Source organism: Chiloscyllium plagiosum, unplaced genomic scaffold (genome assembly GCF_037043375.1).
Source record: "Chiloscyllium plagiosum isolate Xiang-an unplaced genomic scaffold, Cpla_swu_hap1 HiC_scaffold_34, whole genome shotgun sequence".
Lineage (NCBI taxonomy): Eukaryota > Metazoa > Chordata > Chondrichthyes > Orectolobiformes > Hemiscylliidae > Chiloscyllium > Chiloscyllium plagiosum.
The window spans coordinates 9,556,709-9,580,542 of NW_028270172.1; the positions used below are offsets into that span (position 1 = coordinate 9,556,709).

At 39.7% G+C, this 23,834-nt stretch overlaps 1 protein-coding gene across 2 annotated transcripts in view; it reads left to right on the forward strand.

Annotated features, from left to right (window-relative positions):
- Positions 1-23,834, forward strand: part of zcchc2 (zinc finger, CCHC domain containing 2) — a 65,947-nt gene that overhangs the window by 15,231 nt on the left and 26,882 nt on the right. For both annotated transcript variants that reach the window (XM_043719603.2, XM_087978479.1), the window contains exons 2-6: positions 2,676-2,781; positions 4,587-4,657; positions 14,477-14,548; positions 16,209-16,321; positions 20,636-20,730. In XM_043719603.2, coding sequence (XP_043575538.2) covers positions 2,676-2,781; positions 4,587-4,657; positions 14,477-14,548; positions 16,209-16,321; positions 20,636-20,730 — 457 coding nt within the window. The remainder of the gene's footprint in view (positions 1-2,675; positions 2,782-4,586; positions 4,658-14,476; positions 14,549-16,208; positions 16,322-20,635; positions 20,731-23,834) is intronic.

The window sequence follows — 23,834 nt, forward strand, 5'->3', positions numbered from 1 at the left end:
TTCCTCTAGTTATACAATCTTCAGAGAGCTATATACTGGCCATTTGTTGCCCCTTTCTCTTTAAGGTGTTCTTGCCTCTTTTTACCCAAGGATTAGTCTTTTTTTTCTCTGATAGCTGCCAAGTTAAAATGCAACTTCTTGATGTACCATTTCAAACATTCTCAATTTTTAACCCTACCTGATTTTTTTATTAATCCTCTTATGAGCAGGTTTATTATGTTGTTCTCCTAAATTTATTATTGCTAGATAACACATACTTTGCATATTTTCATTATATAAAGCAATAAAAATGAGTTTGAGTAGTTTCACTTCCTATCTGTTGAGTAGGGCAAGTTGGATTCAGTAATCAGTAAACTTCAGATGTGCAGATTAGTTTTAGAATGCATACCATGTGATTGACATGCTGGCTGGTAAATAGCTTGTAATCCAGTCGATAGTAGACTTTTATTTTTTGCCCCTTGTTCACACAGATGGTGTTTTTTATTTACATTACCATCTTTGACTTTTAGTTAACTTTAACATTTACAGATTTTGTGGAAGAAGTTCTTTTTTTTTAAAAGATGAATACTATATTGGCTAAAATGGAAAATAAAGGTTTAATGTGCATTTCTCCACCATTATAGAATTGCAATGCTTGCTTTAAAGTTTTAATGTATTTTTAGATTAGATTCCCTACAGTATGGGAGCAGGCCCTTTGGCTCAACACGTCCACATCAACCCTCCGAAGAGTAACCCATTCCCCTACATTTACCCCTGACTAATGCACCTAACACCGTGGGCTAATTAGCATGGCCAATTCACCAGACCTATGTGCAAGCTCCGCGCAGGCATGGAGGATTGTACAAGCTCCGCGCAGACAGTCGCCCAAGGTGGGAATTGAACCCGACTCCCTGGTGCTGAGAGGCAGTGGTGCTAACCACTGAGCCACCATGTTGCCCTCAAATGAAAGTTAGTGATGGAAGCAATTTGGTCAGTATGCCAAAGGAACACTAGTGTCGTGATAGTGTTCCTGGGTTAGCAATGCCGAGGCCTGTGCTCATACTGGGGGAATATGGGTTCAAGTGCCACTGGAAGTTGGAAGAATTTGAATTCAAAAACATAAGAAATTAACTTTATTTTAATTTTTAAAATTCTGTAAATTAACACTAGTACAATTAAATGATTGATATCATCATAAAACCCCATCTGGTTCTCTCATGTCCTGGTGTGGCCTTTTTGCGATTCCAGATCCACAGCAGTATGGTCAATTCTGAACTGGCCTCTACAGTGTTGCTCAATTTAGAGGCAGTTAGGTATCGACAACAAAGATGCTACTAATCTAAAAGCGCTAACCAGTTGAGTAGATTAGGATGCAAGTATTAAACATTTTTGTCCTTTTGTGGAGCTTGAAGGGCCAGTAAAGAGAACCTGAATGTTCTAAGTTGATAGGATAGCATCATGTCAGTGATTGAAAAGAGGCCAGGCATTAAAAGTTTTGATCAGAATTTTGGCAAAGCTTCACAGGTCAAGTGAATGTTGAAAGTTCTGGTTTTTGCTATGCAACTGTTGTGGTTGTAAGCAGTGGTGGAGAGGCTTAGATCTGGGTATTGTGTATGTGGAAGCTGACTCCATGCTTGATGCAGATTATCATACCATGGGGCTGCTTGTGGACAAAAGGGAATCCGACTTTGTGGATACCCAGGAGGATACATGCTGGCTAATGGAATGGATGAAAGACTACTAGAATTAAGCTGGTACTGTAGAAGTGGAACTTGAAAGAAAAATATTGAACGCTTCAATAGTCAAAGAAAATACAATAGTTGCAATCAAAGATTGGCTATTATCAGAATAGTTGACCAGTGACAAACTGGGAATCAGAAGAAATTGTCCCAGGCAAATGTGAAATTATGGTGGCAAGTATTCCAGAATTTTCTAGAAAAGTGGGAAGGGTAAGTGGAACAGTTGGCAAAGTGGGAAAGATAGAAATACTGTGACAACCTGGAAAAGTATTATTGACAATGTCAACAGAAAAAGATGATTACGCAAAATTAAAAAGGTGAGCAAGCACAAAGAGGAGTTACTAAATGATGTGGCATGTTTTATTTGCAAGATTAGATTGTTTAAAAACTGCAATTATCTTTGAAAGTTGTGCATTGTCATCTCCCTAAAGGCAAAAATATATTGCCATTAAAATTCAATTGTTCGACAAATTTGCCATTAGATGGTTCAATGGAATTGTGACCATCATACTGTCCTTTTGGATCTTGTTTTCAACTTGTGGTGCTCAATATTTTGGGTAAAAAGTTTACTTTCCTCATTCCTGAAGAAGGACTCATGCCCGAAATGTCGATTCTCCTGCTCCTTGGATGCTGCCTGATCTGCGCTTTTCCAGCAACACATTTTCAGCTCTAACCTCCAGCATCTGCAGTCCTCACTTTCTCCTAAAAGGTTTACTAAAGCAAGTTCTTAAAACCAAAAGCTGCTCGAAGAAAACCAATAAACCTGTTTTAAAAAAAAATTGTCATTCCTGGAAATTGTTGGCATACAGCTTTTAAAGTTAATTTTCATTATTTAGTATTAAACATTAATCCAATATTTAGGGATACTTTTTAGGGAAGGAATTTGCGAAAATTGGCTTTAGTGGTTGCTTCACTTTTTAAAAACAAATTTTTGTATTTTCCTTTTTTTTTTGAAAGGATCGATTAGCCAGGAAAAATTATTCCTTGGGGATGGAGAGTAACTACTATGAAAGAACTCCCCCATCATCTTGTGAAGAGGCTGCAGCAATCGCTCAACGACCAGGTAAAATTTAACCTACTTGAAACTATTGCATTGGCAAGAATATCAATCAATCAATTCCTAACATACAAAATTGTTCAACATGTTCATTAATTGCCATTCAAAAGATTGAGACATTTTCCAGAGTATAATTGTATGCTTGAATGCTAGCAAGAGGGCTCCAAGTGTTCCTCAATTTTGTCAACCGTACCCCTATCTAATCCCCCAGCACATGCAGAATTTTTCCTGGTGTTCAGTTTGGAAAAGCTGTCGCACACATGGGCAGGGAAATCACCCAACAGAACAAATTTTAAATAAACACATCTGATAAGTGTACTATCTCATCATTTTACGTGATCTTGACTTAAGTTTGTCAGGATGCTACCTGTTTTTTATTTGTCAGCACTAGACTGGAAGTAGACCATTTATAATAGTAACTTTATAGGTTAGGTAGGATTGTAGCTTATAACTTGACCAGTACTGCACTGGCTTAAACATTATTTTTATTCTCCACAACAATCCAGATTGGATCTCAGAAATAGCCAACAAACTTGTGCGAATGTCATACCAATGTCTTGCTAGGTTGGAGGTCACCTTGTGTAAGAAATTATCCAATTAACATCTTTCAAGACCATTGTGATCTTGGGAATTGATTTTGATCTTATAACTGTTAAGCAAGGAATTTTTGAGGCGCTCTCTGCCCCAGTTGACCAGTGATTCTGTGTGCACTTAGACTCGTCCAAGGTGAAAAAGCTGCCCCTCAGATCCCTTTTATAGCTTTCCCCTCTCACCCTAAAGCCATGCCCTCTAGTTTGGATTCCCCCATCCCCGAGAAAAGATCTTGTCCCCTCGTGATTTTGTAAACTTCTACAAAGGTCACCCGTCAGCCTCCGATACTCCAGGGAAAACAGTCCTTGACTATTCAGCCTCTCCCTATAGCTTAAACCTTCCAACCCTGGCAACATCTTGTAAATGTTTTCTGAACCCTTTCAAGTTTCACAACATCTTTCCATGAGGAGGGAGACCAGAATTACACACAATATTCTATAAGTTTAATGATTATATGATTGTAGCATTTACTTTTTTTTAGTTAACTGCCTTTCAGGAGTGAATAGAGTTCTGAATTTTACAAACAAAAAAAAAATCACAATTTCAGGGGTAGTATTGAAATGTGCATTGCAATGATGTGACAATTGCTAGACTAATGTAGTGTAGAATCTGGAGGAAATGAGAAGCCTTTTTTTAAACTCTTTACTCCAGTTTGGTGGTGTACCCTATGTCTTGGCTCCCATCTTGAGATGTGAGGAACCTGAATTGAAGTGAATTCAGATGTTTTAAGCTCAAGGCAAAATTCTCCAATATTCAGTCCATCATTGTTTACTTTTTAAAATTCTATTTACACTTTAAGTTCAATATTAGAGGGCAACTAATTTCCACTTTAGATATGTGTTGAGTTTGTTGAAATAGTGCAGTTTGGATCCAGCCTCACTCCATAGTGGGAAGGGAAAGTGAGAGGTGCAATAGTAACACAGCACTTGTAGCATTATAACACTAAATCTGGGGTGGGTTCACACATGGCTTATAGACTGTTTTGGACCTACTGATTTGTAACCCATAACTGTAAAGTAAAAGGCCCTCTAAGTCTTAAGATTCCAGAATTTTTGTAAATTTGGTTTCCTGAAACACAAGCACAAACATAAGGTTTATCCAATAGTCTTGCAACTAAAGTAGTTAATAACATAAGCTGACTGTGCGCTTGTTTCAATGTATTCTAGTGAACAAAAGTTATTTTCAACTGATCTTTTTTGTAAATATGGTTTCATTTTCAGGTGCACAGATTGAGAACATTATATTCAAACCTCTATCAAAAAAGAGAGCTGACATCTACTGGGAGTTTGATGTGAGTAATAGATGATCTTCAATTTGATCTGTATTAGTAAAAATAAAAACCTGGAAATCTGAAGTTAAATACAAAAGTGTTGCTGCAGTTTAACTGCTGTTAATGATAGCAAAATAAGTAGTTCAGATTTCAGGTGAAGAGCCTCATTTAGTCTTTTGATTTTGGTTAAAAACTGCGTGGTTTATGGAGATTATAAATGGATAAAGACTTAGGATTTCTAAAGTAAAAGCTGCAATGAACGACACTTCATTAATATCAAGTTTAACCTCTTTTGATATGGCTTGATAATATTGCATTCACCATTAGTTTTTGTAGCAGTGCGGAAACTGTTAGCTTTCTTATCTAGGAAGGTCTAATAATTAGCACGTTTGAAAAATGACATTGGTGCATCCAGTGCTTGTTTCATTTTAATCTACTCATGCATTACATCCTGCATTGGAGGAATAAATTGGAGCACACTGTTATCAAATGATTTATCATTCCTGGAAAAAGAATATCCTGATAATGACTTTACTTAACCACCTCTGATACGTAGTTTTTATACAGAAAGGAGATTTCAAACAATCCAATAATTTGAATTAAGCATCAAAACTGATCAAAGGGAAGTTTAATATTAGATATTTAATCGTAATATCAGTTCAAATACTAGATGAATTGCCATAATCTTTAGGTTCTGAACATTTTTAGAAGCTGTACTATAGTGGAGGATAAGGATGTGGACGAACCAGATTTGTACATATTTAAATTATTCTTAAAGTGAAAAATCATAAGAGCATAAAAACTAGGAGCTGGAGTAGGCCATCTGGCCCTTTGAAGCTGCTCCGCCATTCAGTAAGATCATTGCTGATCTTTTTGTGGCCTCTGTTTAACTTACCCATCCCCTCACCGTAACCTTTAACTCCTTCATTGTTTAAATAAAGTCTATTTTAGCTTCAAAAACATTTACTGAAGTAGCATCAACTACTTCACTGGGCAGAGAATTCCATAGACTTTCAACCCTCTGGGTGAAGAATTCCTTCTCGATTCAGTCCTAAATCGGCTCCCTCTAATTTTGAGGCTATGTCCTCATGTCCTAGTTTCACTGCAAGTGGAAACATCCTCTCTACTTCTATCTTATCTATTCCCTTTATTATTTCTTATCTTTCTATAAGATTCCCCCTCATTCTTCTAAATTCTAATGAATATAATCTGAGTCTACTGTTTCTCCTCATAAGCCTAAACTTTGGAATAAACTTCATGAATCTCCTCTGCACCCTCTCTTGTGTCAGTAAATCCAGTAAATCCTTTCTCAAGGAGGGAGACCAAAACTGTGCACAGTACTCCAGGTGTGGCCTCACCAGCACCCTGTACAGCTACAACATAAACTCCTTGCTTTTAAACTCAACCCCTTTAGCAATGAAGGACAAAATTCCATTTGCCTTCCTAATTACCTCTTGCACCTGCAGACCAACCTTCTGTGTTTCAGGCATAAGGACACCCAGGTCCCTCTGCATGCTGCAACTTTTTACCATTCAAGTAATGGTCCTTTTTACTGTTACTCCTACAAAAATGGATGACTTCACATTTATTAATATTGTATTCCCTCTGCCAGACCTTTGCCCACTCATTTAAAGTATCTATGTTCCTCTGCAAAGTTTCACAGTCCTCTGCACATTTCATTCATCTTAGTGTCATCTGCAAATTTTGACACTTTGCACGTGGTTCCCAACTCCAAACCATCTAAATAAATTGTAAATAATTGTGGTCCCAACACTGATCCCTGAGGCACACAACTAGTTACTGATTGCCAGCCAGAATAGCACTCATTTGTCCCCACTCTTTGCTTTTTGTTAGTCATCCAATCCTCTATCTGTTTACTTTACCCATAATGCCATGCATCTTTAGCTTATGCAGCAACCTCTTGTGCGACACCTTGTTGAAGGCCTTTTGGAAATCTAGATACACCATGTCTACTGGGTCCCCGCTGTCCACCATGATTGTAATGTCTTCATAAATTTCCAAAACTTAGTTAAGCATGACTTGCCCTTCATGAACCCATTCTGCGTCTGCCCAAAAGCACAATTTCTATCTAGATGCCTTGCTATTTCTTCCTTGATAATAGACTCAAGCATATTCCCCACTATAGAAGTTAAGCCAACAGGTCTATAGTTCCCCATCTCTTGTCTACCACCCTTTCTAAACAGTGATGTTACTTTTGTTTTCCATTCTGCTGGAACTGCCCTAGAGTCCAGTGTATTTTGGGAAAATTACCACAAGTGCACTTGTTATTTCTCCTTCCATCTTTTAGTATCCAGGGCCAGGAGACTTGTCTATCCTTAGCTCCATTAGCTTGCCCAACACTACCTCCACCTCTTCCACGATAATGATTGTTTCCAGGTCCTCACTTACCTTCGTCTCTGTCAGTTAATAACATGCTATTAGTGTCCTCCACTGTGAAGACTGACACAAAATACTTATTCAATGCCTCGGCCATTTCATCATATCCCATGACTAAATTCCAGTTCTCATCCTCTAAACGATCAGCATTTATTTTAGACAAACTCTTGCTATGTGTTTTTATATTCTGCGCTAGTTTTTTCTCACTCATCTTTTCTTTATAGCTCTTTTTGTGGCTTTCTGTTGACTTTAAAGCTTTTGCAGTCTTCTAGTTTCCTGCTGATTGCCCACTTTGTATGCCTCCTCTTTCAATTTGATAGCCTCCCTTATTTCCTTAGACATCCATGGCAGATTACCACTTTCACTGGAAAAAGTGCAGAACACTTGGAAAAATTGCTTTGAAAGTTCTCCACTTATCGCCATAAAGTCTGTTTCCGGTCTGTTAGCCCAGATTGCCCTCATTCTATTGTAGTCTCCCTTGTTTAAGCACAGGACCCTGGTATTGGATTTTATTTTCACACACTCCATCTGTATTCTAAATTCAACCACACTATGATCGCTCCTTCCAAGAGGATCCCTAACTGAAATCATTAATTATTTTTGTCTCATTACACAGGGCCAGACTTAGGATAGCTTGCTCCTTCATCAGTTCCATTACATCCTGTTCAAGAAAACTATCGGGGATGCACGCAATGAATTCCTCCACAAGGCCACCTTGAATGGTTGAACCAGCTCAACATGTAGATTAAAATCTCCCATGATAATCACCATACCATTTTTTTACAGGCATTAGTTTTTTTTAATTGCCTGTGCCAACGCGATATTATTTGGTGCTCTATAGACTACACCCATCAGTGACTTTTTCTTAGAATTTCAAATTTCCACCCAAATGAATTCAATCTTATTCTCCATTAGAACCTATATCATCTCTCAGCACTGCCCTGATGTCATTCTTGAATATCACAGCTACACCACCACCTCACTTTGCTGTTTGTCCTTCCGAATAGTCTGATATCCCTGAATATTTAACTCCCAGCTGTGACCATCCTGTAACCATGTCTCTGTAATGGCTATCAAATCATATTCATTTGTGATTTGTGCTGTTAATTCATCGACCTTGTTATGAATGCTACAAGCATTCAGGTAAACTAGTCTTATGCTAGTTTTCATACCCTCATGATTTCCAACATCTAGAACATAGAACGTTACAGCGCAATACAGGTCCTTTGGCTCTCAATGTTGTGCTGATCTGAAAAAATTTGATGTCCATACAACCTACATTTCCGGAACTTATGCACTAGGACACAGATCTTTGTTCATCTGCATTACCAAGACTTTTACCATTAGCCCAGTACTCTGCATTCCTGTTACTTCTCCCAAAGAGAACTACATCTCACATTTCTGCATTAAACTCCATTTGCTGCTTCTCCATCCAGCTCTGCATCTTGTCAATGTCCTTCTGTAACTCAACATCCTTCGGCACTATCCACAAATCTGCCTACCTTGGTGTCATCTGCAAATTTACTAACCCATCTTTCTACGCCCACATCCAGATTATTTCTAAAAATGACAAACCGCTGTGGCCTCAAAACAGATCCTTGCGGCATACCACTGGTAACTGAGCTCCCATCAACCACCACCACTGTCTTCTTTCAGCTAGCCAATTTCTGATCCAAACCGCTAAATCATCTTCAATCCTGAAACTTTGTATTTTGTGCGATAGCTTACCATGGGGAACCTTATCAAATCCTTATGATGCACCACATTAATTGCTTTACCTTCATCCACCTGTTTTGTCACCTTCTCGAAGGTGGTTAGTGAGGCACGACCTACCCTTCAAAACTGTTGACTGTCCCTAATCAACTTATTCCTTTTTCAGATGATTATAAATCCCATCTCCAACACCTTACCCACAAGCAAACTAAGGCTCACTGGCCTATAATTACCAGGGCTGTCCCGACTCCCTTTCTTGAACAACATTTGCTGTTCTCCAGTCTTCTGGCACTATTCCTGTAGACAATAATGACATAAAGATCAAAGCCAAAGGTTCTGCAATCTCTTCCATGGCTTTCCAGAGAATCAAAGGATAAATCCCATCCAGCCCAGGGGTTGTATCTATTTTCAGATCTTGCAAAATTACTAAGACCTCGTCTTTGTTAACCTCAAACCCATATAATCTTGTAGCTTGTATTTCCGTATTCTCACTAACATTGCCCTTTTCCAATGTGAATACTGACGAAAAGTCTTCATTGAGTGCTTCCCATGTCCTCCGATTCCACACAACTTTCCACTACTGTCTTTGGCCCTAATCTTTAGTCATTCTTTTATTCCTGATCTCCCTATAAAAGGCCTTAGGGTTTTCCTTGATCCTATCTGCCAACTATTCCCATGTCCCCTCTTGGCTCCTCTGAGCCTTCTCTTTAGATCTTTTCATGCCTCATTCTCACATAACCCTTCTTTCTCTTGACAAGAGCTTCAACTTCTTCAGTAAACCATGGCTCCCTCTCTCGACAACTACCTCCTTGCCTGATAGGTATATACTTATCCAGGACCCGCAGTAGCTGTTCCTTGAATGAGCTCCACATTTAAAGTGTGTCCATCCCCCACAGTTTTCTTCCCCATCCTATGCATTCTAAATCTTGCCTAATCGCATCATTTCCTTTCCCTCAGTTATGTCTCTTTCCCTGTGGTATATACCTATCCCTGTCCATTGCTATTGAAAACATAACCGAATTATTGCCAATGTGCTTCCCTACCTCCAAACCTAACACCTGACTGGGTTAATTCCCAATTACCAAATCCAATATGGCATCTCCCCTTGTCCGACTGTCAGAAAACACTCCTGCACACATTGAACAAAAACTGACCCACCTAAACTACTTGACGTATAGTATTCCCAGTCAATATTGGGGGAAGTTGAAGACCCCCAAAACAATTACCCTGTTACTCTTGCTTCTATTGAGAATCATCTTTGCTATCTTTCCTCTACATCTGTGGAACAATTCTTCTGAGGCCTACAGAAAACTCCCAACAGGGTGACCTCTCCTTTCCTGTTTCTAACCTCAGCCCAAACTACCTCAGTGGGGGGAGTCCTCAAACATTCTCTCAGCTGCTGTAATGCTATTGTTGATTAACAATGCCACACCTCCCCCTCTTACCGTTTTCCCTGTTCTTACTGAAAGATCTAAATCCTGGAATCTGCAACAACCATTCCTGGCCCCCCCTCTAGTCATGTTTCTGAAATGGCCTCAATATCAAAATCCCAGGTACCAACCCATGTTACAAGTTCACCTACCTTACTCTGGATGCTCCTGGCAATGAAGTACACACATTTCAAACTAACGTAGTGGTTTCTGGTGCCTTCTCACGACCTTGTAAACCTATCCCTGAGCTCACTACCTTCCTGTACACTGAAACGGCAATTCAGGTTCCCATCCCCCTGCTGCATTAGTTTTAAACACCATGACCTTCACCGAAGAGCATTAGCAAATACCTGCCAACCCCACCCCTTGGATATTGATACCCCTCTGGTTCAGGTGAACACTGTTTGTAGAGGTCCCACCTTGCCCAGAAAGAGCTCCAATTATCCAAAACTCTTCCCACCTGCACAACCCCTGCAGCCACGTTCAGCTCCGCTATCTCTCTATTCCTTGTTTCACTAGCACGTGGCATGGGCAACAAACCTGTTTGTTTTAGCTCTAAGCTTCCAACCTAGCTCCCTGAATTTCTGCCATAGATCCCCACCTTTTTACCTATGTCGTTGGTGCATACGCTGACCACAACTTGGTGCTGCTTCCCCTCAAGGATTCTGACAGTGCTATCAGAGACATCCAAACCCTGGCACCTGGGAGGCAACAAGCCTATCATGAGTTTCTCATTCCCACAAAACCACCTATCTGTCCCCCTGACTATGGAGTCCTCAGTGACTAAAGCCCTGCTTCTTTACCCCTTCCCCTCTGAGCAGCAGGGACAGACTGTGTGCGCCAGATACCTCTGCCCCATTGCTTATCCCTGGTAAGTTTACCCCCCCCCCCCCACCAACAACAGTATCCAAAACTGTTGAGGGGAACCACCACAGGAGATCCCTGCACTGCCTGACAGTTCCCTTTCCTACCCTGACAGCAACCCATCTACCTTCTTCACGTGGATGTGGAGTAACTTCCTTCCTGTAGCTCCTCTCAATAACCCCCACCACCTCCCAAATGATCCAGTTCCCTAACATGGTTCTTGAGGAACTGGAGTTGGGTGCAATTCCACAAATGAAGTCAGCAGGGACACCAGAGGTGACCCTTATTTCCCACATACTGCAGGAGGAACGTTCAACTGACTTAACCTCCATTTCCACTATTCTAATATCTCCTGACCTATCCTTCCTTCCTTTTTCACTATTTTCACATTTCCCACCTCTTTTCTCCACCCGCCCGCCAACCCACCAAACTCTCTAGTTTTAAAGTCCTACTGACCACCCTATTTTTTTTGCTAGAACACTGGTTATGGATCAGTTCAGGTGGAGACTGTCCCACTGGTACAGATCCCTCCTGTTCCAATGATGCCAATGCCCTGTGAAATGGAACCCCTCTTTCCCGCACCACTCCCTTAGCCACATTTACTTCCCTAATTTTCTTATCCTTAAGCCAATTTGCACGGTAGTAATCTTGCGGACCTGTTTCTTAATTTTGTTCCTAGTGCTTGATGATCCCCAAACAGGTCCTTCCTCCTCACCTTGCCTATGTTTTTTGTCCGAGTGGACTGCAACAACTGGATCCTCCCCTTCCCACTCTAATATCCTTTCAAGCCAGTCAGAAATGTCCTGCACCCTGGCACAGGGCAGGCAATACACCATGTGGAACTCTCAATCAGGCTTGCAAAGGATACTATCTATCCCCTAATTCTAGAATTGCCTATAATCACCACTTGTCTTTTTGCTTTCCCCTGTTAATTGGCCTATAGCGCTATGGTGTCATGGTCAACTGCCTCATCCTTCCCGTAGCCCTTTTCCTCATCTACACAGCGAGCAAGTACCTCATACCTGTTGGACAAGGTCAAGAGTTGAGGTTCCTCTGTTCTTGAACTCAGCATCACCCTACTGCCTCACTTATAATCACTCCCTGCTGTCTGTGTCTGTCTATTACTTAATACACCAGGTGTGACCGTCTCCTGAAACAAAGTGTCCAGGTAACTCTTTCCCCCTCCAGGATGTGCTGTGGTGTTTGAAGCTCAGATTTCAGTTCATTAATTCTGAGCTGAAATTTCTCCAGCAACCAATGCTTGCTGCAGATGTGATCGTTGCAGTTCGCAATACGATCAGCCAGCTCCCACATCATACAGCTACAGCGCATCACCTGTCCAGCCATCTCTACTTAAGTTTTATAAATTAAAAGTAACTGAGTTAATTAATTTCTAATACTTCTCTGCCATGCTCTTTTTCAAACTCACTGCAGTCAATCAGCCAATCATGTCACAGCTTCCCTGTGATGTCTCCAGTATTTTTTGCAACAAGTTTGATACTCACTCCATGTTACTGCTGCTGCTCTGCCTTCTGACTGCTCCCTGCAGACTAGGCTATGCTCCCTGAGCTCAGTGAGATTTTTTTTCATTCTCACTCCGTGCTGGATTAATGGTGCAATATGATCAGTGTTTGAGATGGACCAAAGTGGATCATTAATTAAATTATCTTAATCTGAAAATAATAAATTTCCAGACGTTGCGTTACCCTACTAGGTTATATCTTCAGTGGGCCTCATGCAAAGCAATGCTGAATATTCCTGCTTTCTATTTGTTTGGGTTTCTTTGGGTTGATGTTATTTCCTGTGGTGAAGTCACTTCTGTTCCATTTCTCAGGGGGTGGTAGATGGGGTCTAACTTGATTAGAGTTCCGGTTGGAATGCCATACTTCTGGGAATTCTTGTGCATATCTTTGTTTGGCTTGTCCTAGCATGGATGTGTTGTCCCAAAGTGGTGTCCTTCCTCATCTGTATGTGAGGATACTAGTGAGGGGGTCATGTCTTTTTGTGGCTAGTTGATGTTCATGTATCCTGGTGGCTAGGTTTCTCCCTGTTTGTCCAATGTAGTGTTTGTTACAGTCCTTACATGGTAGTTTGTAGATGACGTTAGGTTTTCTCATTCTGTATAGGGTCTTTCAAGTTCATTAGCTGCTGTTTTAGTGTGTTGGTGGGTTTGTGGGCTACCATGATGCCAAAGAGTCTGAGTAGTCTGGCAGTCATTTCCAAGATGTCTTTGATGTAGGGCAGAGTGGCTAGGGTTTCTGGACATGTTTTGTCTGCTTGTTTGGGTTTGTTGCTGAGAAATCGGTGGACTGTGTTCATTGGGTACCCGTTCTTTTGGAATACACTGTATAGGTGATTTTCCTCTGCCCTGCGTTGCGTGTGTTGCCTCATTGAAATAATGTTCTGATGCAGCTTTGTTTGTGGATGTTGGGATGATTGCTTCTGAAGTTCAACATTTGGTCTGTATGTGTTGTTTTTCTGTAGACGCTGGTTTGAAGTTCCCCATTGGCTGTTCGCTCTACTGTGACATCTAGGAATGGCCATTTGTTGTTGTTTTCCTCTTTAGTGAATTTTATACCAGTAAGGGTATTATTGATGGCCTTGAAGGTTTCCTCTAACTTGTTTCGTTTAGTGATAAAGGTGTCATCCACATAGCAGAACCAGAGTTTGGGTTGGATGGTTGGCAGAGCTGTTTGCTCAAGCCTCTGCATTACTGCCTCTGCTATTCATGGCATTCCAACCGGAACTCTATCAACAAACACTTCGAGTTAGACCCTATCTATCACCCCCTGAGAAATGGAACATAAAACGACTTCACCAATCCAAAGAAACCAAACATATAAATAGAAAGCAGGAATTTACAGCATTGCTTCTCATGAGGCCCACTGAAGATGTTACCTAGTAGGGTAACGAAACGTCTGGAAATGAACCCAGCGAGCAAACCTACATCCAAAACCTCAACCTGAGCTACAAATCTTAAAACTTGCTGAAAATAATTAAATTAAATCACATGATAGTTATGGACAAAGAAAGCTCTTCATTCAGCTTAAAGGCCAGCCTTACTGTATGTTATCATTTTTGTTACTGTATCAGAAAGTTTGTGCATTCAAGCCACTGAAACTTGTAATCTAAGCTAACACTCCCTGTTAGCTTAGTGTTGGAGTGTTACCGTTGGTCTGAGGTGCCATCTTTATAAGAGATATAAAACCTTTTTATGCAATAGATAATTGAATGTGGAAGTTTTCATCACAATCTGTTGAAGTTGAGTAATTAACACTTTTTATTTTAGGTATTTAAGGCAATGGGGTGCAAGGGAATGAGATTAGCCTGGAAAGAGAGAGATTAGTGTAAATTCTAGTTGATTGCTTTGTGCTGTAAATGTGATCTTTATTGTATCTGTCCCATCATTCACAACATCTGTAAAATTGCATTTAAGGTCACATGGACTAATCTCTCGATGTGCACTGTGAGAAAGACTGATCAAGAGATTCATGAGTTTTTGACTAAAGTAAGTTTTTGCTCACTCTCTAAAATTTGAAATAATATTGAAGATGTGAAGAAATAAGATGTGTAGATGACAGATTAGTTTAGGTTGGGATAGTTTAGCTTGGAGGAGGCAATTTGTTACCTCAATTTTACATGGAGAATCTGCTCTTGGAATTGAAACCAAAGTAGAACCTAATAATCATTAATAATTTGGATGTGTTATGCTGGTTAGTTCTTTGCTGTGCTTGAGAATAGAACCACTTTTCTGAGGGTAGGAAGGACAGGATTGTGGCTGGATCTTAACTGTTCATCCTAATGACAGATAAAATGCAACAGCTCCGTACATTTCTGGCATTGTCTTCTCAGTCGTCCAGCTTAATTGGATGTCACCTTGAATTTCTGTGTAAAGTAAGTTTCATGGTATACAAAGTGATTTTGTCTTTTTATTAATCCCATTAAATTGGTCAGATTTTTCACTCTATTTTGTATGGCTATTCCAAAAAACAATAAGTAGAACGCAAGATGATTCAAAGTACCATCTGTTGAGATCTATTCTTTTGTATTCTAATTTTTAAAAAATAAGTGGTCTTTAGAATACAACAGCAATTCATTCAGTTAAAGGTTTCATTGATCAAGGGATGCTCTGCAATTTGTTTCTTTGCACAACAAAGACTGAAAAGTATTCATTAGGGTAATTTAGTTTAATGCAGCAACCTTATTTGATCAAGTGGGCTCGAGTGCTTGTGCACTTGCTACTTTGATTTTTGTCTTTCGTTTTTTCTTCTGTCCTTGTTCTGAACGGAAAATTCGGTCACGGGATGTAACACTCCAACTATCATGTGATGTTGTCCAGGTCAGTATTTTGTCCATCCCTAGTTGCTCTCGAGCAGATGAAGGTAAATCTGGTGATTTATATAGCTGAGGATTATGCAGCCACAAAGATCTACACTTAGCAGTTGTCAGTCTAGAACTGAAATTGACATGTTGGTAGAAGGATGATTGTTCTGCCCGTACCAATGTTAAGGTAGTATTTTAAGAGATGCATTTTCTGAAATTGGTATTGCTGTAAAGGACTGGAGTACAATTTTGTTTTTGTTTGTTCATAGTTGTCATATAAACTAGTTAACTTAGAGCAGTCTACCTTCCAAGGTAACTTTTTTTTCCTTACCAGCGTTTGGTCTTTGGTAATGTATGCTTCTGTGAAGTGTGATGGAAGCAAAATGGCCACAGATATGACTGTCCGATTCCAACCACAAGCTTTTGGCCATCACACTCCTATCAATCAGATGCTGTTTGGTTGAGTGTAAATCTGTTTTCTACTGAACTCGCTTAATTTTTCTATTTGTCCAATTCCTGAATGATTGTGAAGTTATATTGCCAATAATTGAACAAAAATGGCTATAGAATGTTTTTGTTTTTCAACTGGTAAATCTGTGTATATTTATCACTTTTTGACTTTAAATGAAAACTGCTAGTTGTTTTTTTATTATTCATTTAAAGGTGATTTCATTGGTTTGGCCAACATTGCCATCCCTAAATGATTGAGGTGATGGTGAGCCACCTAATTATGATTTTTAAGGGGAGTTGTTTTCATTGATTGATTTGATTGGTTTTGGGTCATGCACAATTAATGCAATCTTCCTATTGAGAGATTTGAAAGCACTATTATTTTTTCTATACAGCTGCCTAAGGAGCTTTCTATTGATGCTTCTGGCAAGACTACATTATGGTCATCAAATCACAGCTCGCAGACAAGAGAAGACAGGCGTCATTTCAATTTGGAGTCCACCATAAGGTAACTAATGGACACATTAATGAAATTAGTGTTAATTTTTCTTGTTTTGTACATGTATTTGTAAAACATACTGATTGCAGTATTCATTGTACTGTGCTTATCTAGCTAAAGCCAGAGTTCATTCAGTTTAATCTACGTCAGTGTAGTACTTTTGAGAATAAGGTTTTTATTGGCAGCTCAAAGTGAAAGTTTCCAGAAAGGAAATGTTGTGCAATTAGAAAGCTTGCAACTTCAAATTTCAGTAAGATTTAGTATTGCTGTTCATCAAAAAGTGCTTGTTGCCACTTTTTTGTCTCTTGTCCCCTCCTTTAAATCCTTTCCACCCTGTGAAATTTGCGAATAGCCATATACATCACTTTTTGCAATTCTTGTATTCTTGTCGTTCACCACAATCGCAGCAATTCAGTCCACCTACCTAATTCATTTATATTTAACATTTTGTGAATTTACACTGCTCAGATTCTTTTATTTTGATGTCTGAATAAACGTGTGGTGTTTTTAGCTTATCAAGGGGGAAATGATAGCCTAGTGATATTATTGCAGGACTGTTGATCCAGAGACCCAGATAATGTTCTGGGACCCAAGTTTGAATTCTACCATGACAGGTGGTGGAGTTTGAGTTCAATAAAAAGCTGGAATTTAAGAGTCTACGGGTGACTTTGAATCCATTGTCAATTGTTGCGAAAAACCCATTTGGTTCACTGTCCTTTTTGGGGAAGGAAACTGCTATTCCTACCTGGTCTACATGTGACTCCAGACCCACAGCAATGTGGTTGACTCTTAACTGCCCTCTGGGCAATTGAGGATGGGCAGTAAATTAGGGATGGGTCGTGCTAGTGACAACCACATCCTACAAATGAATAAAGAAAAAGTATTATCATGAAATAATAAATCTAATTTGTAAAAGTTTCTTTACCCTTGTTCATCTGTATCTTTAACCTTTTTTGACTCTGCGTAGTTAAGTTTAAAGTTTCATTTCTTTGCTCATTCTGACTTTTAGCAACAACATTTCAAGTATTCTACTTTCAGCAATGATCTTTTTGTGTTCTTAGTCACTATTTTTCAACAGCATAAGGTAAAACAATTGATTGTAGTCACGTCCCTTTTAGCTGTTTTGTATTCCATTTTTGTCCAAAACATTTGCCAAGGTAATTTTTAGCAAATTTTTGTTTTTTGGCCCGATTTTCCTACATGGTCTTTGCCCCAGAGAAGATTCTGCAGTTCTGGATCGACCAGATCCTGACTGAGTGTCTTCCAGTCCTGTACATCATCTTTAGAGACTAAATAAGTTTTTCCATTAATTATCCAGTTAAGAATACTACTTAAATTCATCAACCCAATAGGAGTGCTGACCAATTACGTCATCCTTGCATGTAGCTACTGCCAGGACATGAGTAAGGAATCCCTGACATCTTTCATACAGCCCAAGCAAACCAATAAACAGAGCGTAACTACAAATGGATGACTGTATTTTCACAGATGGAAAATGTGATGTGCTACTGAGAGCTTGTAAACTACTTTTCATACTGAGCTGTCTGACAGCCTTCTCTACTTTAGTAAGAAACACCAATAACTGTATTTTGTGTCTCAACATTGTACGGAAAACTCAAGCTCTTTTTTTTGAAAGGAGTGGAAAGATTTAAAGCTGTTTTCACAATTATATTTCAAGTTCAAGAACCCCTCCCTCGTCCCGCCTCTTTCCCTCCCTCCTCCCCACCACTACTTTTGGTTGTATAATATCTACAAACAAAATGAAAGGCACTAATTTTTAACTGTCCATTTTGGCAATGTACAATTGTCAATCTGTGGTAAACTTTTAATAGAATAAAGTTCATTTCATTTGTCTGTTTGCTGGTTATGCTTATCATGGGAGTTCTAAATGTTCTGGTGTTATTAGTTAAGGCCTTAATCTTTAAATATAGTTCTATAAACTTCCTGTATGAAAGTTGGACATGACTCCAGAACAAAGGACCAATTGATAATGATTGAAATTTAACTCCATTGGATTCATGAAATGTTTAGTCATTGCAAGATGGACTAAAATTCGAACCATAGAATTAGAGTGGGAAAAGACCATCAGCTGAACTACTGGCCCTACAGCCTGCTGTGCATAAGTTAGCACCTCTTTTCAAGCCTCATCTGATCGATGATACTGCCATCTTGGCTAGGGAAAGAACACATCTTCTGAAGTCACTCCACTTTCTAGTGTTAGTCAAATAAGACTTGTCACCAGAAGACTGGATTGTCTAATGTATTCTTGATAGTATATTCATTTACTCATACTATTGTAGGTTATTTGTATTGCTCTTTTCAGGTAATAAGAGTCAGAATCTTACAGCACGGTAACGCATCCTGCTCCTGGACCAATTCCACCCAAACCTTTCCTATTTAAATGTCTGTTAAACATTGTAATTGTACCAGCATCCACTACTTTCCATTTGCCATCTCTCTCCTTAATGTGCCCCCAGTCTTGAAATTTCCCCCATCCTAGGGTAAAGACAGCTACCATTAACTCTATCTATACCTTTCATTATTTTATAAAATAATCAGGTTGCCTCAACCATCTATGCTCCAGGGGGAAAAAAGTCCCAACCTCTCCAGCCTTTTTTATAACTCAAACTTCCATACCTGCCAACATCCTGGTAAATCTCTTTTCAACCCTGTCCAGCTTGATAATATCCTTTCTATAAATGGGCGACCAAAACTAGGTACAGTATTCCACAACTGGCCTCATTAATGTCCTGTACAACCTCAACTTCCCAACTCCTATACTCAAAAGAATAAGCAATGAAGGCAAGTGTGCCAAGTACCTTTTTTAACCATCCTGTCTGTGATGCAAGCTTTAAAGAATTATGTACCTGTACCCCTAGGTCCTTCTAATCTACAACACTACCCAAGATCCTACCATTAATTACATAGGCCCGACCCTTGTTTGTTGTACCAAAATTCAATACCTGGCATTCATCCAGATTGACCTCCATCTGCCATTTTTTCAGTCCATTGACCCATTTGATCAAGATCCCCTTGTAAACTTAGGAAACCATCTGCACTGTCTACCACTTGCTCAACATTCCTTCTATATTCTCATCTAAATCCATTATATAAATGACAAATGAAAGAGGACCCAGAACCAATACTTGTGGAATAGGCCTCCAGTCTAAAAAGCAACTCTCCACTATTAATCTGTCCCTGCCGTTAAGCCAATTATGTATCCAATTGGCAAACTTAGTCCCTAATGTGTTTGTAAAATCTCTCTGGCAGGTAAGGTTAAGGATAATCCAGTGCTATCTCCGATCCCCTCTGTCTTCCTGATTTCTCTCTCAATGCCCCCACACTCCTTAGTTGATTAAGAGATTCAATTGAACCCAAGTTAATATATTATAAAATAAGCTCTCTTTTGATTTTGACTAGAACCTCAATATCTTTATTCATCCATTGTTTCTTAATCTTATCAACCTTACCCTTCACTCGCACAGGAACAAAATGCTTCTAAACACTCATCATACTATTGAATGCCTCCCACTTGTCAGATGTCCTTTTATCTGCAAACAGTCTACTCCAGTCAACTTCTGAAAATCCTTCCCTTTCTGTTTTGATACTGAGCCTTTCTAAGTTGCCTGCTTTAAATATATATGCTATGCAGCTTAGTTGTTTCTTGACATTTGCGTGTTTTGGACAAATTTAAGTTTTAATTTCCAACTTTCTATATTCCCCCCCCCCCCCCATTTACTTCCATTTTAAGAATCTGGTATTAGTCACCTTTTGCAACCTAGCACGATGTCTTAAATATATGAACCTTTCCCTCCCCACTCAAGCATCTTTCCTAATCCTGCTTTTGATGTCCAGTTCAATGTGCATGAATTGATAGGATTTTAAAAGAATATTACAGTAATCTTCCGTTCTGAATGGGAAGGGCAAATTGTGCTGTGATTCTGTTCAATCAAAGCAAAAATGTGTATCCTGACGGCAAGCTCCATATTATGAAATGCACATTGATCAAGCCTGCCAGTCATTCTCAGCATGTGCTATACTTCTACAAAAAAATGCAGTTCTTAGTTTGTAAAACTGCAGCAAGTGAAATAGACTTCATCTAGGGATTTGTTCCTAGTCTTATATCTGAGTAGTTGATCAGAAAAGAACTGATGAGCCTTTGTTAATACAAGCATGAGAACTAGTGCTGTGACCACATAACAAATGAAACAATAACCAGATCAGATAGAGTGCTCATTTTAATTCTAATTTATTTGTTACTGGTGTGGGATGTTGCCCAAGTCTGCCAAGAGCATTAGGTGATTGCTTGTTTTTATTCATTAGGCAAATGTTTTCATCTCCATCTCAAGCTTTCTTAAAAAGTGAATATGTTCGTGAATTCTTCTTTGGGAAATTATCTGACTGCAGTCAACATCACAGTAAGTGACAATTATGCAGAATTGCTTTGTATTCTTTTAATGAAATAAAGGTATGGAGGATTATGCATATCTTTGTTTCCTTGGAGGAACATTGAATAATACAAGGGGAATAAGTCTGGTAAATGCAAGGGAGAAAGTGAGGACTGTAGGTGCTAGAAATCAGAGTTAAGAGTGTGGCCTGGAAAAGCACAGGCAGTCAGGCAGCATTCGAGGAGCAGGAGCATTGATGTTTCGAGCATAAGCTCCTCTTCAGGAAGGGCTGATGAGCTTATGCTTAAAACGTCAATTCTCTTGCTCCTTGGATGCTGCCTGTCTGCCTGTGCTTTTCTAGCACCACACTCAAATTCTGGTAAGTGCAACTGCAAGCGTGGGTTATCTTCTGCCTAGACTGCATTTTGTAACCACCTTCCCATTATTCTTTGATCCCTTAAGGGATCAGGAATCTACTACAGCCTTGAGAATACTGCAAGTTATGGAGTATTAAGGAAAGCCAAGTCTGCTGCATGGATAAGGTGAAGAGTAGAGGCCTTTTCCTCAAGGGAGGGGAGTCCAAAACTAGGGTACGTAGGTTTAAGGTAAGAGGGGAAAATTATAAAAGGGACCTGAGGAGCAGCTTTTTCATGCAGCGGGTGATATACATATGAAATGAGCTGTCAGAGGAAGTGTGGAGACTGGTACGAATACAACTTTCATAAAAAATACCTGGATAAGTATGTAAATAGGAAGGATTTAGAGGGATATGGGTCAAATGCAGGCAAATGGGACTGGATCAGTTTAGGGTATCTGGTCAGCATAGACATGTTGGACCAAAGGGTTTCCATGCTGTATAACTCTGACTCTAACTAGACTCTAATTTTGTTGTCTTAAAATCATCAGCTGGCTTTGATTTTGGCATGGTGACCAAAATGCTTGTGGAAGAGTTGAACTCCGAGCATGGTTTTTAATGAGGATAGGCAGTAGATGATGTATAAGTTTTAGGGATGGCATTCCCAAGCAGTGGGGCTAAATTTGGTGAATGCTTGTTGCCAGCAATGGGGTGAAGGAAGAATGGGTGTCTTGAGATTAGTGTATGTTAGATGGCAAATGAGACTTGAGTGTGGGATATACAGGAGAAAGTTGGAATAGGGGAAAGTGAGGACTGCAGGCGGAGATCAGTCGGGAGTGTGGTGCTGGAAAAGCATAGCGGAGCAGGAGAATAGATGTTTTGGGCACAAGCCCTTCATCAGGAATGGGAATTGGAATAGTCAGGTCTGCTTGTGATAAAGCAGTAATCAATGTTTTGCTCCTAGATGAGCTGAGGCAAGTGTTGGAGTTTATATCCTGTTTCTACTTGAGGGAGCAATTGTAGAGTATGCAGAACATGCAGTTCAAGCAAAAGAAGTCTGCACTTTGGAAAAGGAGAGAGCTGACACATGGGAGCACCTTGAAATATGTTCACAACAGGAAATTTTATGGATGACAAAAATAGGTGGGGCATGCACGTGGTGAGGCTGACCTTCTGCAGAGGGATATAGACAGGTTCTGAGTGGGCAAAAAACCTGGTAGGTGGTACACAACATGGGGAAGTGTGAGGTTTTATGCACTTTGGCAGGAAGAATGGAGCAATTGAATATTATTTAACTACAGAAAGTGACCAGATTAGAGGGGTTTGGGGGGTCTTTGTCCATGAATTATAACAAACTAGCTTTCAAGCTGAGCAGGTAATACAGAAAGGAAAGTAGTATAAAATAGGGAAGTTCTACTAAAAAAAAAATACAAGTCAGATCACAGCTGAAATACTGTGAACAGTTCTGAGCCCCTTACCCAAGGCAAGATACACTGGTATCCAAAATAATTCAGACAAGGTTTACTAGACCGATACCAGATATGGGTCGACTTTTGAGGAGAGGTCCGTTGATTTGGCCTATACTGGGTGTAGATGAATGAGGCCAATCTTAGTGAAACATACAGGCTTCTGAGGACTTGACAGAAAGGTTTTCCCTTGTGGGAGACCATAGGACCATGGCATAATCTCAGAATAAGGGAATGGCTAGTTATGACAGATGAGAAGGGATTTATGAGGGCAGAAAAGCAGAGTCCACAAAAACAAACTGGCAATTGAGCTTCTAGGATTGATTATTAGAGATGTAGTAACAAACATTTTAAGGGGATATTCTGGAAAGTGCAGAATTAAATACATTCCAGCAAAAAGATTTTCAGGTAGTGGTCCACCATCTCTGGTTAACTTTAAAAAGTCAAGAATAGTATCAAACTCCAAGAAAAGCCTTAATTATGCAAAGATAGGTGGCAAGTCTGAAGATAGGACAGAATATTTAAAAATTCTTAAAGATTAATAGGGAAAAATTAGTGAGGACATTAGCCCACAACATAAACACAAAGTTTGGCCCCATAGCAAATGAGAGTTGGAGAATTACATATGGAGGATAAAGTGAAAGATAAACAGAGATTGTATCCTCTCTGGAGAAGACTGATGCACAAACAGCATCCTGGAACTAGCTGTAAGTCAGGAATCGAAAGTGAGTGAGGAACTCAAGAAAACTGCAATTACCAAGGAAGCAGTACTGAATAAATTTTTGCCCATGAGTTAACAAGTCTGTGCCATGATTTCATCGTAACATCTGAATACTTGTATCTAGTGAGATAGTTGTGGTGGTTTTCATTTTGCAAAGACTGACTGACAGATGTAGAAAAGGTTCCTGTTTGGTTAGAAAATAGCCAAAAAGAGAGAGGCAGAACGCAGGAAACTAAGCCAGTTGGCTTAAAATCTGCAATCGTGAAAAAATTAGAAGCAATAATTACAAATTACTTAGTGTGGAAACAGGCCCTTCAGCCCAACAAGTCCACACGGACCCTCCAAAGAGCAACCCACCCAGACCGATTCCCTACATTTACTCCTTCACCTAACACTACAGGCAACTTAGCATGGCCAATTCACGTAACCTGCACATTCTTGGACTGTGGGAGGAAACCGGAGCACCCAGAGGAAACCCACGCAGACACTGGAAGAATGTGCAAACTCAACACACAGTTGCCTGAGGTGGGGATTGAACCCAGGTCTCTGGCGCTGTGAGGCAGCAGTGCAAACCACTGAGCTACTGTGCCAC